Here is a 14747-nt window from a genome sequence, read left to right as displayed (position 1 = left end):
ATGATAGTCTGTAGGGAAACATACATTTTTTGGCTTAGCTTCAAAGTATGAAAATATGAAAATGAAATAACTGTTGGCTTAGATGTAGAATAAGGATTTTTGTTAAGGTTAGTGTTTTAACTTTTGGACTGAAAACATGTACATCATTTTATAAAATGTGTACAAGTGTGCGTTCTAATTAACCTTCATATGCCAACGTGTCAAGCCAAGCTTCCAATATGCTACTGCACGCTTCCAATATGCTAATGCCAATATGCTATTTCAAGCTTCCAATACGCTAACGTGTTAAGCTTCCAATATGCTACTGCAAGCTTCCAATAAGCTAACGTGCTAAGCTTCCAATATTCTAAAGCGCTAAGCTTCCAATATGCTAGCAAGCTAAGCTTCCAATATGCTAACGCGATAAGCTTCCAATATGCTAACAAATATCTATTTGTTCCTCCCCAGTCACCACAAGCTTCCAATATGCTATTTTGTCAAGCTTCCGATAAGCTAATGAAAGCTTCCAATATGCTAACGCGCTAAGCTTCCAATATGCTGATGAAAGCTTCCAATATGCTAATGAAAGCTTCCAATATGCTAACAAATATCTGTTTGTTCCTCCCCAGTCACCACAAGCCCACTCCTCCGTCCTCCACAACACCCTCTCACCCACGGAGGGCAATGTCAAGAGGGTCCATTACATGGACAAGGGTCTGGACATTGACAGAATGACCACGACCTCCCCACCCCCACGGAGCCAGGCGCTGGGCTATCACTCAGTCAGGGGTGGACACTGGTCAGCTGGACGTGGGGTAAGCTATCTCTTTAATGCTGCCTCACCCTCCACCCTGTTCTGACTCCACTGTCTAACACTGGGTGCTGTGACTCTTTATGAGACTCCTCTCTCTTATATCACATGTCAGCTGTTAAACGCTTTGAAGTCAGTGTTTCTTTCATGCATCTCTCTGCACCCCGCCCCAATATTTTTTTTAATAGAACATACATACTTTAATAAGTTTGAACCAACCCCTTAAATTTTGAAGTGACACCCCTCCCCTCCCTCCCCCCCCCCCGGAGAAAAATGCCTGAAAGAAACCATGATATGACGATAATATGATACTACCATTAACATATGTAACACCATGCTTGGCTAAACTACCAGGTTAAAACTGGTCTTGTTTGTATCAAATATAACGTGCAATGTTTGAAACTAACTTACACAACTTCCCCACGGTATTTATTTATCTCTTGTGTGATTGATAAAACTTTGAGTATTTATTTTCATAACTTTTTACTTTAACCCTATTTATCTAAACACGACAGTAGGCCCTATTCCCAAAACTCCACACACATAAGACAGTATTCCTCGTAACACACTAAAAAATAAAAATATCTAAAACTCTACCTTGTATTCCTACGCATTCTTCACTAGCATTCTTAGGCTCATAAAGTTCACATTTCTCTTTTCAAAAAAAAAAAAAATTCTATAAAAAGTTCTATAGCAAGTTCTATAAAAAGTTCTATAGCAAGTTCTATAAAAAGTCCTATAGCAAGTTCTATAAAAAGTCCTATAGCAAGTTCTATAAAAAGTTGTATAGCAAGTTCTATAAAAAGTTCTATAGCAAGTTCTAGAAAAAAGTCCTGAAAATAAAAGCCGGAAAACCTCTTTCAGCTTCCGGCACGTCATGATAAAAGTCCATTACAGGCAGTTATCTGGTCGAGCAGCGACCACTGTAATAAAGTACAATATGCCCAGCACTGGCCGCGGTCTTTATTAAAAGCAACCAATCGATCAGATCCACATAGGGGCAGGCGATAAGACAGTCGTGTGTCTGGACCAAGTCTTAAGACACACAACTGTACCCACATCCATCTCATGTCTTAAGACACACAATCATACCCACACCCTTCTCATCTTAAGACAGCCCACACCCATCTTAAGACAGCCCATAGCCATCTTAAGACAGCCCACACCCATCTTAAGACAACTCACACCCATCTTAAGACAGCCCACAGCCATCTTAAGACAGCCCACACCCATCACCATACGTGTGCATGCTAGAATTAACCTTTCATTACCATCAAAATCAACTGCTTTAAATATTGCTTCTTGCTATTGTTTCAGGGCAGTCAGTTTTAATATCGATGTTTGCTTTCATTATTTGCTTTGTGCAGTAACTATATGGCTATGTATGGCTGTTTTTTTACCTCTAAACATTCAATTATTTATTTTCCTTATAACAATGTCTGTAGCATCCAATATTTTAGACTACCACGGTGTTCATTAATTAAAAAGTAACCCAAAACTAACTGACCCAGATAACGGTATTGATTTCAACACAAAAGTGCGAACATTAAATGATATTCTAACAGGAAATTGTAAACAGAATGAAACATTTTTGACTGCTTGTAAAATCCTTCCTATCCATCACATATTGTAAACAGAACTTTTGTGAAATCTTGCTCTAGGCCTATCAATCATACAAGACTTTTTTTATAAATTCTCATTTGTTACAAGTCTCACGATATCTTAGCGATATCTTAGCGTTGTATTTGAAAGCAGTTTAAAGTTGTTTTTTGTGTATTTTAAAACACGCGGTACTTTAAGAATAACTCTTCAAAATATGAATCAAAGGTCCTTAAGCAATTTAACACGGAATTATATTTTAATTATTTAATAATCTGTCAGAATAATAAAGCAGAACTTTTTAGAAAATTTAAAATTTTAATATTCAGAATTTTTTAAGGCAAAAGCAGGCAGGATTTTATTTTATAACTTACATTTTATAGAATTCAAAACAACTGCAACAATGAGATTATTATTCAAACATTTTATTTTTTAATTCCAAGGTTTTATACTTTGTAATTTCAAAGTGTCGAATCAAAATTAAATTAAATTAAATTAAAACGAAGTCTCAGTTTGACATAAATGTAAAATAATTCCTGGAAGAATTCTATATGGAACTGTTTAGTCTTCAGCAAAGATGAACCAGTAACTTGATTAGATTTTTTAAAGTCAGGCCCCAGTGTGTGATTTGAATGACCTTGACCCTCTGTCTCCAGCAGTCGCCCCGGAGTTCGGTCATCAAGTTGTCCGTGGAGGATTCGTCCAGCCACTCCTCGGGCTCCACCAGCGACAGTGGGCGCGGGGGCTCCAGCGAGGAAGGTGAAGGTCACGGCCCGGCCCACGCCGTCGTCGTGGCGATCGGAGACAATGGTGAGTACTGACTGACATAACAACGGACACTTCTCTACGAGAAAAAAAAAATATTCTCAAACTTGTTCCCGCTTTTGGAATGATCATTGTTGCATTTTGATTCGGTGTTTGTCAACCTTTTTTTTATACCTACATTGTGTACCCCAGTCTTCTAACCTCCTGTTTAAAATATTTTTTTACAAATTAAAATCTCATACACAACATTGCTAGAGACAATCAATGCACATTACCTATTCAAAGCTGTCTAACCAAGTGCTCTTCAATCGTCTACAGATCCCCCCATTCACCAGCAACTTAACCCTTTATGCTTATGTTAAAGTGATGTTAATATTTATAACCGCATTTCAAAGTAGGGAAGATTTACCGGCCTTTGTTTAACCCTCTGTGGACCAAGCGGTTTTATGACCGAGATCGGAGTATCAGTCATCTCCCTTTTCACCTTCTATTTCATTTGTATTTGACTTCACTTCCTGCTATACGCACTAGCTTTGGTTGACATTTCTTCATACACATTTTATTTTCATTTTTCACTTTTTTTTTTTTTTTTTTTTTTTTTTTTTTTTTTGTGGCGATTGCATAAAAATAACAAAATTCTCAAAAAAAAAAAATTAATTTTAAAGCATAGACTCTACGAACTACGTTGCATTTTTAAACTTCCGCGCCATTTGTATTAACGTAAAAGAAAATAAGTTCGAGAACTAACACCTGAATAAAGAAATAAATAAATTACCCCAAAAAATATTCTTCCCGCTTCAACCTTATCTCCCTTTATCTCAACTGTCCTCGATTCTCTCCCCTTACGATCATATCTATTCTAAAAAGAAAGCTCAACTCTAATACCGCAAATGAAGACGCCCGTTCTCTCCAATCCACTCTCTATCTACCTCTAATAACAGCAATCGGCCAGCCTCGTTCTGATGATGCTGCGTCATCTGACGCTGTAAGACGCATCTGACGCTGTAAGACGCATCTGATCTCCGTCTGTCCCATCCGTCAATCAAACCCCCACTTTGAGCCGGCAGAAATTGCAGCCTAAAAACAATATCGGAAATGGCCAGAACGTGGTCAAAATTCATTAGTAGACCGGAAGCCGGTTGCGAGTTTCAGTACGCCATTTTTTTCCTTTCTCTCACAATGGACCTGACTAGAAAATCGTGGAACAATTTAAAAGGCTTTCTTTTTTAATGGAGTCGCAGGGAGAAAGACAATAATTGTTTTCTTCCGGGAAGGTCTTTAGCTGTAAATAAATTTCGCATTAATTCCCGACATTGAAATCTTAAAAGTACGCAGGTTTTTGTTTTAAAAATAAAGATTTGTGGCGCAAGTTACATTGGCAAAATTAGAATTTTCAAAGTTTAAAAAATATTTCTAACTGTATCTTTTCAGATGTGGTTAACCAAGTATTTATCTAATATATAAAGCTCAGTTCTGTATGTAACGCATATGTTTGTCGTTGGTCTTGGATGAATTTAAGTGTTAGAAAATTATCGTGCGCATTTGTCTAAATTTATGAGCTAAAAAATTACTATTGAAAGTGTTGGGAAATAATTTTCATTTTTCAAATTACAGTAATAATTGTCGGCATGTTCATTAAACACAAGTTTTAAAAAAATATCATCTTTTACAAAAATTCTAATTATGTCTTTATTTAGTCCTATAGCACTTACTTCCCTTTGATAAATTAGGAAAACAAAATTACTTCCCTTTATAAAACCATTGCATTTTGTGGAAAATAATTTACTTTTTAATTACTTTGTTTTGGTGTTGGGAAAAAAAAATAATTACATAATTAGCGGGGATTGATCAAGTGCAAATGTTGTAGGTATTTTACGGATAAGCTTGGAGTATTAAAATTGTTCATTAAATTGAAACAGGCGCGTTCGTTTAAGTGAGTGCAAAAGACTATGAATAAGTTGGGGTACTATAGTCGTTCATTAAGCTAAAACAGGTGATTCCGCCCCGGGCGTTTATGTTCGCGTTTGTGTTTTCTTTGTGTTTAGGTGGGTTTGCGTTAGTGGTTGCGTTTTGATTTGGTTCGTTTTTGTTCTTTCTTTTTTCGTTTTTGTTTGTGTTTTTTTGTTTGGGTTTGTATTTGTGTTTTTGGTTGGTTTTGCGTTTGGATTTGGTTTGTTTTCGTTTGCTTTTTCGTTGTTTTTTTTTTTTTTTTGTTGGTATTGGTGTTTGTGGTTGGGTTTGTTGTTAGGTTTTTGTTTTCGTTTGTATTTGTAATTGTGTTAGCGTTATGTTTGCGTTTTGTTGTTTTGGTTGGTTGTGGTTTGGGTGGGCAATGCCGGGTTTATGATGATTACTAAACACAAAGGTAATGGTCTTTAACAGAAAGGTTTTTCACAGAAGCCAGAGCAGGGCCTGGCCGGGACGGCTAGTTCCATATAAATTTACTTCGATAAATGTACCGTAGTTTTCCCTTAAAAAAAATTGCTGCGAACTTTTGTTGTAATGGACTAGTTGGTGTCGTCAAATGTCTTACATTTAGTGCCGGCCAACATCTGCCGGCAAGTTAATGCCGGCCAACTTCTGCCGGCAAGTTAATGCCGGCCAACTTCTACCGGCAAGTTAATGCCGGCCAACTTCTACCGGCAAGTTAATGCCGGCCAACTTGTGCCGGAAGTTAATGCCGTATTTGCTACTTCCGGCTAGTTTCAGTTGGCTTACAAACCCCGACGTGTTAAAGTCGGCCATTTTCTGGCTTTTTGCTGGTGTAACTGCCGGTTTAATGCTGCCGGCTCTTAAATGCCGGTTTAGTACTGCCGGCTTGTTAACACCGTTTTGCTAGTTCCGGTTAGCTAGCGTCAATGTTCTTTGTCCGGCCGATCTAGTGCCGGCTAGTTATTGCCGGTTTCCGGGTGCCTATTACTGTAGAAAATGATGATAGGAAATAGAAATAAATATTTGAGTACCCCCCACCCCCACCACCATTACCATCCCCGCCCCCATACCCACCCCCACCCTTACGTGCCTCACCCCACGACATGTACTGCCGAATTTCATTATTAATTAATTTTATAATTCTCCCAACATCACATGGTCGGTGGGGGTGGGGGGTGGTACTGTAGAGATCACGTGGTACACGACTGCCCGTTGGTATCACGTGACTACCGTTGACTAATCTTTTGTCCCTTGTTAAGATGCAGACTCAATTTAATTGGCACTCGCGGGCAGGGACGGACAACTCGCGGGCAGGGCCGGACAACTCGCAGACCCAGAAAGACAATTGATCTTGTGACAAAAGGCGGCACCAGCGCAATATCCGGCTCCCCGTCACCTTGTACCCCCCACCCCCCCCTCCCCTCCCTGTCACCCCCCTACTGTCCATCCCAACACACCCTATCCCCTCTTAAGCCCATGCTTCCTAACCCCCTTCCAGAATAAACTTGTGGTTCTGGACTAAGTCCCCTGCTAATCCCCCCACCCCGCCCACCCCTTCCATCACCACCACCCTTATCATTCTTCATTACTTGTATCACTCCGCCGGAGAAAAAAAATTCCCGGAGTTTTCTCTCCAGAGCCGCAACATCTTTCCCGATATCTCGATTACAGTCTCTCTTTATTAACCCCCTCACCATTACACATCTCTACTCCTCCATAATCTAAAACACTACCTCAGCATACATAAACTCTCCAAAACCCAACACACACTATCTCGCCTCCAGCTAACTCATACATAAACTTTGTAGTTCGTACAAATTATTCTAACCAAATTGCCAATGTTTCGCTGTGTCCACGGATGTTTCTAGAATGCTCAGCCTAACTTTCTTCCAGTAAATTTCCTATCGTAAATATAAATAATAGGCTTATTCGTTGCTACACTTTAATTACTAATTTGTTTTGTTTCGCTATTTATTCATATTTGTTTCTTGTCGTTACAGTTTTTATTTTCACTCTAAATCTGAACAAGCTCTCATGAATGAAAATAGTTTTATTTTTTTCACGCGTTATATCTCTTGTATTTTTAAACTAACTTCCTGCACAAATTATATTATCATATTGGCTGTTAATTACCCCCCCCCCCCCACTCCCCACACATATTATATAATCGCACTTGAAAGTACTTGAGATTAAAACATTTTATCCTTAACTTTAAAATATTTTATCCTTAACTTTAAAATATTTTATCCTCAACTTTGAAATAAGCCAAAGATCTCTTAAAACTCCTTCCAAAAATCACAAAAGCCCAACCCGCCCTTTGCCTTGACATGCACAGTGTCCTCAATCACAACTTCCGGTTCCTCCCTGCCGGTGGCTCGCTGTCTCCCATCTCACACATTAACACCACCCCCCACCCCCTTTCCCCGTCCCCCTTAAATCTTCCCCCCGGACACAAGCAAGCCATAAATGTGACCTTTTAATATTTCTTCAAGTGGATTCTCATTTAAAAGGCTTTAACCTAGGCAAACAATCGACCCGCGCCCAATTCTGCTCCAATTATTTAGATCAATAACACATCTTTTCAATTTGATATCGATTTTTTTTCACCCTGAAAGATACTTCATCTTACTCGGACATTAAAATATTTCAAATTTTCATTTCAAAATTTAAAAAAAAAGTATTTAATATTTTAAATATTTCTTAAGATATTCAAAGAATAAATTAACTTTGTTGACCTGGGACTGTTAAAAAATCGGTAATTAACGCGTCTCATTAATCATTCCATGGATTGAATTTTAACCAAATTAATCTTTAAATCTCACTCGGATATCTTGAGCCGAGTGCGGACCCCAAAAAAAAATGCTGGGACAAAAATAAAAATAAAAGATACATTTTGAAATCTCTATAGAATTCCCAAAAAAACACATCTTCTGTGGAGAAACTGAGATTCTCCTTTAGATACAATTAGCTTGATCGTGATATCTGTACCAGAAACAGAGACCCACGCCACTGAACGACCCGGTATCCATATTTCTGTGTTCACGTATTTCCAAAGTCTTTGGTCTCGTATCTAAATTAAAAATCACATGACCCTCCCCTACCCCCAACTTTCTTCCATCAACCTAGATCTAGAGATGTCTCCAAGAAAAAAAAATCGGGATCTCATTCCGGGACTTCCTGGTACCATCCTCCTAGGTCCACACACACACACACACACACACAAACACACACACGAGTTGCATCGCATTAATACTCGGACCCCCACAATACACTGACCGCTATCCGCTGACTTTTGACCGCATCCCCGCACTTCCGACCGCACTCTCACACACTCAACATCCGATGCGTGACGCGGCCATTAATTAAATTCTATCCTCACTGGATAATATCCATAAGGGTGGTATTGGATCACACACCCCCCCACACACACAATGTCTTTTCTAATAACTCCATCTTGTCCTCCCGCAATCAGACTTCCCCTGATCTTTTCTTAAAGGATGAGTTCATCACCTCTCGCTTAACCCCTCCCCCCTCCCATCTGTGTAACCTCATCCAACCCAACCTCTCTCCTTTAATTTTATCGTTTACTTTTTCCTTCCATTAATCTCATAACCACTCGCCTTCCATATCTCGCTTTATTATTCCACATCTCGCCAACACTTCCAGTAAAATCATCTCTCCCTTATGGAACTTCGCTCTATAAAAAAACAAAGCCTCCATTTTACACAAATGTTGCCGCATTTTTACCACACTTAATTCATCAAATGAAATCCCCCACCCCCCCCTACCCTCCCCCGTCTGCAAACACCCCCCAAAGCTCCAACCACTTAACCTCAACTCGCTAACTTAAACCCCGAACCCCATTGGTGTAAACCCTGTAAAACCCCGGTCCGTGACTTGCCTCCGTACTCTCATACTCGATGTTCACTCTAACTTAACGCAAATCCCACCAACTTCCACAAACAAGGTGGTTTTTGCATCTACAGTAGTCACTAATCATTCATAGAACAGTTGTGTTGCTTGCATGAATTGCTTATTCAAATGAACTTAACTCTAGACCAACTGTAAAAACTGCAATACAGAAATAACATTTTTCTTAGAAAAATCATGTACGTTCTGAATATTTTCTTAGGGTTAAAGTATTAGTCTTTTAATTTACATAGGAGAAAACACGGGGTATAAATCAATTCTGTAATGTCGTCTCCCAATAAATCAACTATCATACTCATAGTAAACCTACAACTGTCTTGATGCTTAGTTTAAGATTATCCTAGGTTAATGTAAACCTACAACTTTCTTGAAGATTAGTTTAGAAATATCCTAGGTCAATGCTCAAAGCATCAGACCGTCCTCCCCCCCCCCCCCCCCACGCCATCAACGCTAACCATCTTAACACAATCCTCTGCTATATTCATCTTTCAATCAAATAAAAAAAAACATCTTTATTATCTTAATTACATAATTATCTCCTGCACCTTTCATTAACCTTAAAATAATTATTTCCTCTATCTTACCCCGTCCTCACCCCTCCCCCATCGCCCCCCTATCATACCCATCTCTTTAAATATTTAGACTTCGTTATGAAAATTTCCCAAAGAAAACTCCTCTTGTAATTGGCGGGGATCAAATGTTGACAAACACAACTGCGTGAAACATTGGGGAGATGAACTCCTCTAAAGACCTAATGCAGATGACCTTAGCCGCCTTGATCTTGCTTTTGTTTCCTTGATTTTTGCCCGTCCCCCCTCTCCCCCTCCCCCGTATTATCCTCCATCTCGCATTTCCTTGTATAACTCAATCCAACACTACAAGTGCATCTTGCATTGCCCGCCCCGCGTCCTTCTCTATCTCCTCCCCATCGTCTTAATTAAACTTTAATCCATCCACCCCCACCCCTTAAGTAAACTTCCATCCCCCCCCTCCCCCACCATCTCAACGCCCAATTTAATCTGCTTAATTACGTAACATCACATCCGGTTTCGTTTCCATTTCTTTAACGGTTTTCAAACTCTTGACAAGGGAATCAACTCGCCCTCATTCCGTCTCAACGTCACCCCCCCCCCCCTTTCTAATACTCCCATTGGTGCAAGGGATGCTACTCCTGTGCTCGGCCTCCATGTTTGCCTCCCCTTGTCGGATAACTCTCAAGCTCTGAGCTAAAGATTTCAAGAAAAACCCAACAAACATTTGCATACATTTTTTTTATCATTAGCATGAAGACAAGTTGATATTCAGCGAAAGAGCCCCCCCCCCCATAGAGCCCCCCCCCCCCCATAGAGCCCCCCCCCCATAGAGCCCCCCCCCCCCCCCCCCCCAGAAACAATACGGCCCTAATGCAGAGCAGCGAGATCAAGCACTCTGTATTCTCCCAATCTATTTTTATCTCCCCCAGTAACAAAACGTCAGTCAAAAAGTCAGGGATTCGTCGGAAAAACTGACGAAATTTTGTCAAAACTTGACCAGCGTTTTATTTTAACCGAAACAAAACAGTACATGGCGTGACATTTTATAATTGCTGCCATCTTGCTACGATTTATTCCTGTATAATTAAACTTAAATGTCATTTTATATTTGTTATTTTTGAAACTATATTTGATAGCAAACATAAAACTGGTTGCTACTAAAAAAAAGTGTCTAATAACATTTTATTTTTAACTCTCGAGCTTCTGATTATTGTCAACATCAACTTGACTAATTCCTACAAACAAAATACACAACCACAGCAACCACTTTCAACAACAAATACCCAGCCACAACGACACACAAACACAACATAGATCAACAACCCAGCCTGAAAAGCACAACCATTTAATGTAAAACAAAATATAAAAACCAAGTTCATATGAACGTAAAAAATAATGTATTTAGCCTTTCTCTGAAAAACACATTAAGCTTTCCTCCGAAAAACAAATTTAGCTAAATCGTTTGTAAGCTTCTGTGTGTGCATTTATAAGATTTATTATTTTTTGTTTTCTGGCTATTATTTTTGTATTGGCACCATTTTTGTTCCATTTATATGTCCCTCCACCACCATAACATGTTATGTTGATGTTGCATGCAACTCGTTAGTGTCAATATTTACACCGCTGTTGACTTATCTTTCTTTGTTGGTTTTGTTTTTGCTCTTTTTATTTAAGCTTTGTATTATTACAAATTTTATCATGTTATTGCTATCTAACAACCAATTTTTAAATTAAACACGAAATAATTTCAAATTTTAATTTGTCCAAAATTGATTTTGAAAAAGCTGATTTTTACCTTTAAGAAATCAAACTAAATCTGATTTTACGTTAAAAACCTAACAAAATTGTAAGTTAAAAACCTAACAAAATTTTAAGTTAAAACCTAACAAAATTTGATTAAACATTAAAGAATGTAACCCCACCTAACTTGTTTGAATTGTGTAATGACGTGACGCTTGTGTGGATTCTTTCAGCCGTGAGTCGCTCCTCCTATGTGTAAGGCCGCTGGTTTGGGGGTAAGTGCTGCTCACGTCTGCTTGTTCGTCTGCTCTGCTAGTAGTTGTCTGTAGACTAGAACATAGATGTGTGTGTACAATTGGAGATCAACCTGTTGTTTTACGTCACTACTGCTAACCAATTATTTCTTAACTACTTTAATATTAACTTTTAAATTAAAACTAATTGCGTTTTATACTAAAACTGATTAATTACAAGCAATTTTTAAAAACTATTTGTTTACTTCCCTACCCCTTACCCCTTCCTTTAATGCATCCCTCTCCTCCCCAAATGTGTATCGATATTGTGCTCCAATCAGTGTACGATCAGCTCTTTTACTTTCGCTAGCTAGATTTTTTTTATTTGTTTTTGCTCAGCATACCAATAGCCTCGTTCTAGCATCGCGTGACCTACTTTTTTCATGTTTTCCTTTTGGCAATGAGTCATCGTCATCATCATCACAATGACCATCATGCTACCCCCCCCCCCTCCCACCCCCACCTATCAACTTGGTCCAACATTCAACATTCTATCAGATCACGTGATCCGGCATCCAGCATGGCACGGTGCGTTTGTCTACTGACCAGTTGACCTTTAGACAATGTCTGGCACTAACCTAGAGTCTAATGGAATATTCTGTGACCGACACTAATTTGGTGTGCTACGTCAAAACACTATTGGATACACATCATCCATATTGTATATCCACAACACATCATCCATATTTTATATCCACAACACAATACACATCCATGTTTCATATCCACAACACATAATCCATATTTTATATCCACAACTCATCATCCATATTGTATATTCACAACTCATCATCCATATTTTATAGCTACAACACAACACCCATATTTCATATCCACAATACACATCATCATATCCTCTTCACAGACTTGTCCAGTATTTATTTACTTGATATAGACCATCAACTTTTAAACTACATCACACTTACCTTTACACAACACTATATAAGCAATAAAAACTGGTTATATTTTTTTTTGGGGTCCAAAAAATGTTTTTTAACAACTTAAAATGTTGCTTTCACCAAAAACCTATTGGGTATTTTTTTATAGTTTTTTTTTCTCTAAAAAAATTAATTCCCCAAATACCTGTTGAAACATTCGATAAATTCCCACCCCACCCCGCCCCTTTCTCGGTCTCTCTATTTCCTTAACAATCACGTTTTTAATTTGGAAATAGCCTTGTCGTCTATTTAGTTGGGTCTTAGTGACGTACGATTAGGTCACTTCCTCTGTGTGAAAAAAAGTACAGGATAGATGGGTAATATAGAGAAGTGAAAATACGGTTTAACCCTCTAGCACCTAGCAGGATAAAGCCAAACGAAAAAAAATATTGTAAAACCGCACAAAATGAACATTTACTATGCTAGTTTAAAAATTAATCTATCTGTAATAAGGTTAGTTTATATTTTAACGTATTTAAAGCTAGTTAAGATATTCACCGTTTTAACTTTTCAATTTTTTTTCCCATTTTTAGATCGAAGTCATGGTCCCACTCCTACCTACCCACCATCCAACAAACTTATGACCTTCGGCTCGCCAAGGTCGTCTTGCAACACTTCCGGCACGTCGCACATGCCCAGCTCAACGTCTACGTCACTGAGCTCTGAGACTGCCCGGAAGCGCCTGTGGGGGGAGAGCACCTCGACAAGTGCCACAACTCTGCCCAGCATGCCCGACTCGCTGGGCATGTCGGAGACGGCCGGATACTACAAGCCCAACATCAGCTTCAGCGACGACAGCGCCACCGCCAACACGATGGTGGGCGCCAGCCGCAGCACCAGCTGCTGCACCCTCGCGGACAAAACCCCCACCCGTAAGAAAGACAACACCACCACCGTCCTAGACCAAACGCCATCACGCCCCACACAGGAAACCACACCCGCCGACAGGACGCCTTTGAAAACACCCATCCAGTGTAACGACGACAACACCTACACTGGAACACCCACCAAAACGCCGTCGTACCTGAAAGACTTGAAGCTCGTGACGTCACCAACCAACATGGCCGACCCGCTCAGAAACTCGGACGCCTTGCCGCCCCGGCCATCGTCGTCTGCCCAGCGTCTGCGGCTCTATCAGAACACTTCCGGCACGCCTTACAGACTGACCCCCGCCAACCTGACCCCCGCCAACCTATCCCGCATCCCCGTCGTCGACTCGTCCACGGCCCACGGCATGTTCATTGACAACTCCAACCTCTCCGTCTACGAGCCGGCCAACCAGTCGAGAAGCTACGCCAACGCCAACCGTCAATACACCACCCCCAACATGGGCAACAGCTACCTGAACCCCACCCCACCCACCTCCGCCCGGGGCCCTAGCCAGAGCACCCTCTCGGGGAAAAGACTTTCTCTGGACGACGGCTACTCGCTGCAGGACATTGATGAGGTCCTGGAGGACGCCAGCACCATAGGACCACACGCCGACGACGGCAACTCCACCACCACTTCCGGTAGCTACACCATCAACGCCGACGACCTGTGTCAGGAGATTAACAAACTATTTTTTAACGACATCGTTGTCTAGTTAAAATGTTAACGTTTAACGACATCGTTGTCTAGTTAAAATTTTAACTTTTAACGACATCGTTGTCTAGTTAAAATTTTAACTTGTAACGACGTCATTCTTTAATCAACATTTTCAACTCTAATTAACTTGTATATGAAACTACTATCGCCATATTCCACCAACTTCTCTATCTGCACTAAACCAACTAGACGAGTGATTCAGTACTGTGCCAACATTGCATGCCATACATTATAAATGATCACACACTACACCATCACGCAAACATGACATCTGCCCCCCCCCCCCCCCACCCACTCTTATTCTGTTAGGTAAAAAAAAATAATAGACTAATGCAGTTTCTATTTTTAGCATTCCATCCTGTGCATGACGTCAGGGGTTTTGTTATATCATCCAACAAGGGTTATTTGCTGCACCCAACATCCAACATTCCTCTATTGTCCCTCTGTTATTTCATCCACCCATTCATCATACCAACAAATGTCTTAAAAAATGATATTATCCTATATAGGTGTTACATTCAAACTTGAAGTCATTTTTTTTTTATGTTTTGTTTTAAGTCCTGTTATAACTACAAAACTTTATTTTTATGAATTTAAAAAAAAAAAATTTGTTGTAGAATTCCGTGATTACCATCCACCA

At 39.8% G+C, this 14747-nt stretch overlaps 1 protein-coding gene across 2 annotated transcripts in view; it reads left to right on the top strand.

Moving 5' to 3' along the window:
• The window catches only part of LOC131947184 (protocadherin-11 X-linked), a 35989-nt gene extending 21599 nt beyond the window's left edge, over nucleotides 1–14390 (top strand). Inside the window, exons 2-5 of one of the 2 annotated variants that reach the window (XM_059308324.1) lie at nucleotides 609–794; nucleotides 3046–3199; nucleotides 11523–11564; nucleotides 13054–13141. In XM_059308324.1, the coding sequence (XP_059164307.1) occupies nucleotides 609–794; nucleotides 3046–3199; nucleotides 11523–11548 (366 nt within the window). In that variant the 3' untranslated portion in view covers nucleotides 11549–11564; nucleotides 13054–13141. Of the gene's footprint in view, nucleotides 1–608; nucleotides 795–3045; nucleotides 3200–11522; nucleotides 11565–13053 lie in introns of both variants that reach the window. The other variant, XM_059308323.1, reaches the window with a different exon arrangement.
• Nucleotides 14391–14747: the final 357 nt, after the last annotated feature.

The sequence above is a fragment of the Physella acuta genome, unplaced genomic scaffold (assembly GCF_028476545.2).
Source record: "Physella acuta isolate Inbredline_101_S28 unplaced genomic scaffold, ASM2847654v3 ptg000588l, whole genome shotgun sequence".
NCBI lineage: Eukaryota > Metazoa > Mollusca > Gastropoda > Physidae > Physella > Physella acuta.
The sequence above is the reverse complement of the archived record's forward strand: the minus strand, read 5'-3'. Positions and strand labels throughout refer to the sequence as shown.